Source organism: Polistes fuscatus, unplaced genomic scaffold (genome assembly GCF_010416935.1).
Source record: "Polistes fuscatus isolate 324 unplaced genomic scaffold, CU_Pfus_HIC Scaffold3, whole genome shotgun sequence".
NCBI classification, from domain to species: domain Eukaryota; kingdom Metazoa; phylum Arthropoda; class Insecta; order Hymenoptera; family Vespidae; genus Polistes; species Polistes fuscatus.
The window spans coordinates 15,465,052-15,471,358 of NW_025113107.1; the positions used below are offsets into that span (position 1 = coordinate 15,465,052).

Genomic DNA, 6,307 nt, shown 5'->3' on the forward strand with positions numbered 1-6,307 from the left:
AGAGATCTTTTGTCGTTTAAGCTAAAGAGAAAAAGTGGATTCTCGAAAAGAAGGGGGTGGTTGGTGGTGGTGGTGGTAACGGCGGAGGCTGATGAAGGAGAACATCAACGTCGAGAAGTTGTTGGAAAGGAAAGAGAGAGAAAGTGCGTTTTACCGTGACCACCCGGATCGTATTATTTCCCCTTTTCCAATCTCAATTAGTCATTACGTCTCACGGCACGGCATAGCGATGCCCTTCTCGAAACTCCCTCGACGTCCGTGCTGGGTTTCTGCATTAATTGCGTCTACGCCTCGGTAGTCTCTCTACGTTATTCTCTTTCTCTCTCTTTCCCTTTTACCTCCTTCCTTCATACAGGGTGTTTCGAAAGGGATTAGCGTCCTAAACAGGATAACAATCAAATCTCTTATTTCTCTCGAACACTTAGGAACGTTTAAACAAATATTTCTAATTTATCTCGTTATAAAATATATATTTGATTATTTTTTTTTTGTAACAAATTCTCACAAACGTATATATATATATATAAATATATAAATATTATATAAATGCAATTTAACGAGATTCTCTTACGTTACTAATTATAATAATTCCTACAATTAGTTTGATATTAATTGACGAAGCTAAAGGATAAATTAGATTCTGAATTTGATCTTACGTCTAAAGTCACCCTGTAGATAGTAGATGCGTTAACGCACGTGGCAGAGCGCGAGTCGCTCGAACGGGTTCTGGGGTTGCTCGCACCCATTTCACCCGCGCCCACCCACAAAACCGGCGAGGCAGTCGCTAATTACGCAACGCGTTCGAGCGTGCACATCGGGGTGGCGACGTGGTATGGACCTACCCTGTCTCTCGCTCTCTAACTGCTTTTATGCAACATCGTTCGCACCCTCTAACACCGTATCTTCCGACCTGCGATTGGCTATAATCAGCAGAAATTCGATGCGATTATCGCACTATCCTGCACATCAGGAAGGAAATATTCTCCAACCCATAACACTTTAAAACCCCTCTTCAGTTGCCGGTCTCGATCGTTCCTGTCGGTCGAGCAATCGACTTAATTTGCAGGGTTCGACGTCGCACGAATAATCCTACTCATCCGAGTGATGTGTTTCTTCTCTCAATATATATATAATATATCGTTACACACCTGTGCGTGTACCTGAGTTTCAACAATCCCTAATTAGAGAATTCGACGATCTCTCAACGTCTTAATTAAACTTTGCTCGAACATTTTACTCGTAAGAATAAGAGGATGCGTGTACGATGATTTTGAATGATTAATAAAAAAGAATAAAAATAAAATGAATGAGAATGATGATAATAATGATGATGATGATGATGATGATGATAGTAGTGGTGATGGTGATGGTGAAAACAAGAAAGCCACACTTAAATTACCTAGGAAGCATTGGTGGCATTCATACGTGGGGTAAGCATTGTCATCCCAAGGGATTGTCTCGCGGAGACACCTCACTGGCACACGCTTTATGTCGCAGCGAGAAGCTAGAAAGAGGGGTGGCGAGGAAGTCGACAAAGGGAGGAAGGGAATACCTTTATTAGGTAGATAAGCGAGATGCGAGTGCGTTATATAGATGCCCATCCAGCACACGGTGCTGCCTCGTTTTACTCACTTCAATGCCTAATGGAATTGAGTTCTTGTAAGCGAATACTGCCAGCACCACTCTTCAAACCCCTCGCCCTGATTCGACCGCTCACCTCTACGTTCGCATTCGACGTAAGGGATGGTTGGATGGACTGCAGAGAGAGAGACAAACTGAGAGAAAATGAGAGAAAGTGAAAGAGAGGAGACCAGTGAAGCGAAGGACACGAGATAATTGGTATTTTGTCTCGCCGAATCCTTTGTATCTAGAGTTTTAATTGACTTCGAGATTTTTCAATACCAATTACTTTATATACATCATCTACTACGATTTCTCTTCGGAGATTCATTTTTCTTTTGTGTTTTTTTTCCTTTTTTTCATTTAATTTCTCTTATTTTTACTTCAGATTATTATTATATTATTCCGTGCATCGTCAGTATGTTTTGTAATAGACGAGAGAAATCTATGAGGTAATATACGTGTGTGTAACTTAATTTAACATTAAACGTATCGGCATTTTTATCATAATCGGTTTTTTTTTTTAACTGTTACGAAGAAAAGGTCATATTTTAACAAATTGGATATAAATAAGTGTAGGATTCGTGAGAAAATTTAATCGCTGACTAACTTGATCGGGACTCGAACCATGGATCTTCCGCTAATAAATTTCGCAATAAGTAATTGTCAATTTTATATGGAACGAAACGGGGAAAAGAACTTTTAAACGGTATAATACAAAATTATATATATTTTTTATACAAATAAAAAAGGGACAATGAATGTAGAATTTAGAATGAAATTGTAAAAACGATTATTTCACCAATCGCGGTAGGTTTGATGTTCAAAATCTTCTACGTGCATAAGTATAATCAAAGAATCTTTCGATCGACATCAAAGAATCTTTTTTCTGTACCTTTTCTTCTTCTTTTTACCCAATTTCTAAAAAATTCTATCCTTTCATTTCTTTTATATATTTTTGACTTCCATAAATAGGTAGTAATCTTTATCGCTTTCGTTAATCGTAATTGTTGTACAGGTATATATTGAAAGGGAATAAACATAAATCATTCATAAGCTTTTAGATATCCAACATACAATTTTGCTTAGAAATTCGAAAACTTTCTTTGAATTTATTCTGACAGTTTGCAAAACAAATTTTTCATTTAACCAAAGGTTTTTTATCAAATGAAATTCTATAGTCATTCCAGTATCTTCATCTTTCTTTTTTTCTTTCTTTCCATTCATTCCTTTGGCTAGTAGTTATTTTCCTACAGCTATAGAATGATAGAAAAAGAGACAATAAATACCATTTAAATGCTTCTAAATGCGAGAACACGCCTTGATGGATCGAATGGACTGTAATTTATTTGAAAATAGTAGGGGATGCTTTCGTAAGGGCACGAATTGTACGACTACACGCAGAAAACTAATACAGTTCATGGATGAGGATAAGAGAGAGAGAGAGAGAGAGAGAAAATCTTTATATTCGGCAGTATTGCCGAATGTCCTTAGGGAGCTGGAAGGGCACGAGGAGGGCCGAGATTGGGGAAAGGGGCAAAGTTCATCTCGTTCCTTTAGCCGCTGTTGCTTTTCATTCTAATCCAAGTGCCTGTCGTCGAGAGATTTTTTTTTTCTTCCCCATTGTTTGTTAGATTTCCCATAGGAAAGGCAAACGGCAGATTTCGACGGGTATTGTTTTAACGAAAGAACCGGATGGTAGGGAGGGGGAGGAGGAGGAGGAGGAGGAGGGGTGGTAGACGAGCCAGCCGAGATACGAACTCTCGCGATAGATAGACCCTGATTGATTACTCGGAATAAGCTAAAAAAGCTTCTTGCTTAGAGACAGGAACAATCGTAAACCCGATAAACGTTGTTTTTTTGTCTATTTATCGACTGAAAACTAGACGAGCCCTAGCACATTGAATTAGGTATTACCGAATGATCGTCGTGTAACAAATCTGTTACATTTAATGAATCGAGCTCGGAACAAATAATAAAGTGTTGAACGTGTGAGAAAGAAAGGAATAACCTAATCGTTGCTAGCAGAAACCAAAGGAGAGACTCATAGCAGTAATAGAATATTATAGATCGTAAGGGCTAGGAGGGTTTCGAGGTGTCGACGGAAAAGTGGGTGGGTGGGGGAGGAGCGTGACCAATTATCGCGCGATATCACGTCGCGGTGTTTCCCCTCCCCTGCGCTGCTAGGCGAACGGTGCCAGTCGATAACGGCTGGTCTATACGCTATTTGTACTTGCTCGTATCGAGGTAATCGATAATAATAATTGCAGCTCGTGGTCTCGGAGGTATGTAGAGGAGAGGCAACTCTCTCTCTCTCTCTCTCTCTCTCCTCCATCTCCTTTTGGAACGGCCCTACAACGACGGCCCGGATGGAGTTTGGAATCTTGCTCTGGATAAAAAAAAGTGTTTGTTGGGATACGGTAGAGAGAAAAGGCACGCGTCCGGAGAACGCCTCGAATAGCAAGAGAGGGTAATAGAAGAACGAATAGCAAGAAGAGGGTTGTTGGTGGGCTGGCCGATACCAACCCAAAGGTACCGCCCTCCAAAAGGTTCACAGGGAGAGAGAGGGAAAAACGAAGGAAGAAGGGGCCTTGTATATACGTCTACGAGAGAGAAAGAGAAACATATTGAGAGGAAGAGAGAGACAAAAGATATCTCATAGCAGAGACTGTGTTTCTACGTTCTACCTCAGTCGACTTCGGTTCCTCGCTCGAGAACGTTCGAACGTTGTTGGTGATTTTTTTTTCCTTTTTTTTTGTAAGCAACAAGAAAAATATATTGAGAAGGAAAACGGAAGAAAAAAGAAGAAAGGGCTTTCATATATATCTATGTAAATATATTGTGTCTGGTGAATCATAATTTCGCATATCAATATTATTATAATTTAAAAAGTTTAAATAACGTATTTATATTTTTCATTTTATGTGCTGTGTATAATTTATATAATTTGTGATTATATATATATATATATACATATATTGTATATATGTGTATATTATATGTATATTTTTTTTATATATATATATATATTTATATCGATATAAATTTGATTGAGAATATTCGGAAAGTTTATTTGGTTTTTTCCCCTTTAAGGAAAATATCATGAATGATCGATACCTGGGATGTAGATTTTTTTCGGGTACGAACCTGAATGCGGTTAATGTGAACCTAAATCTACACGTTGGAAATAAAGAAAGAAAAACAATTCAACATATTAAAAGGCCTATGAACCCATTCATGGTATGGTCAAAAATACGACGGAAGGTAGTAGCTTCGGAAAATCCGAAAATGCACAATTCTGAGATATCGAAACGTCTCGGAGCAGAGTGGAAAAAACTTACTCTACAGGAGAAGCTACCTTTTATCAAAGAAGCTAAACAATTACGGATTGATCATTTAAAAGAACACCCAGATTACAAATATCAACCAAGGCGAAAGGTAAAAAAATCTGCAACTCCATTTTCCGTGAATCCTTATGGCATTACAAATGTTCCTATTCCAGCAATTCTTCCTCCATTAACTCCAGGTATTTATCATCATCATCATCAACATCATCCACCTCTACACCAAATCAATTATCCACAACAAATCGGCTATTCAGGAATGCCACAATTGTATGGATCTCCCTTCAACCATATTGATTTTAATAAGTTTACTGATAATACTGGTCAATGGAATAATCCAAATACGAATAGTCTGTTAGACGCAAATACGAATTCTAACGCTTTTGTCAATCATTTTTATCCTGGAATAAATCCAACACAACCTATTAATCATTTCAATCCTGCGCCTCATGCCGAATCTTTACTCGAAAATGAATGTAACGCGGTAGTAGAATCAAGCAGTCAATTTGATGCAGATTCATCACACGTATTTTCACCAATTCCAAATCCTGCGCCTCATGCCGAATCTTTACTCGAAAATGAATGTAACGCGGTAGTAGAATCAAGCAGTCAATTTGATGAGCATTCATCACACGTATTTTCACCAATTTTGTCTAACGAAGCTGAAGCTAATTATTATTAACATTTTATTTTAAACTTCTATTTTAAGAAATAGATAGTAAGGTGATATTTTAAATAATGTTTATTCTTTCTCTTTAATGGTTTTTTTTTCTCTTTATTATATTAGAGGAATAAACTTATTTAAGGAAAGAATACATTTATTTTTATTTTAATAAATGAATGTTACTTAAGTTAAAGTTCTGGAGAAATTTTTTTTTTATTCTCTATGCCTTTGCTATCAAAATATTTATTTTTCTGTCTTTATTTTTAATTTTTTTTTTAACTTCAATATTACTTTTGGTAATATTTAAGAAATACTACTTGTGATCGATTCTACTTAATTGATATATTTATATAAATTATATATTTTCAGTTATTTTATTAGATATTATATAATTAATTTTTATAATTGATTATAATAATTATTGATGATTATTATAATTATTAATGATTATTATTAATATTAATGATTAAAAATAATAATCAATTGCTTATTAATTATTATTAATATCGTTGAATATTAATAATAATTAATAAATAATTGAATAATCACTTAAAAAGACCAGAAAAATATGTATATATATATATATTTGACTCAATTAAGTTTTAGTAATCTTTTTATTAGTACCTCAAATTTTTTATATGTATTGTTATACAAGCTGTTCATGTCTAGAAGTGGTTTG

General features: G+C 35.9%; 1 protein-coding gene across 1 annotated transcript; it reads left to right on the top strand.

The window, feature by feature from the left end:
* Nucleotides 1–4,272: 4,272 nt before the first annotated feature.
* Nucleotides 4,273–5,865, top strand: LOC122519722 (transcription factor Sox-3-A-like). Its single transcript, XM_043639384.1, has 2 exons — nt 4,273–4,450; nt 4,714–5,865. The coding sequence occupies exon 2, from the start codon at nt 4,723–4,725 to the stop codon at nt 5,644–5,646; it is 924 nt and encodes a 307-aa protein (XP_043495319.1). The 5' UTR covers nt 4,273–4,450; nt 4,714–4,722; the 3' UTR covers nt 5,647–5,865.
* The last annotated feature ends 442 nt before the right edge of the window (nt 5,866–6,307 follow it).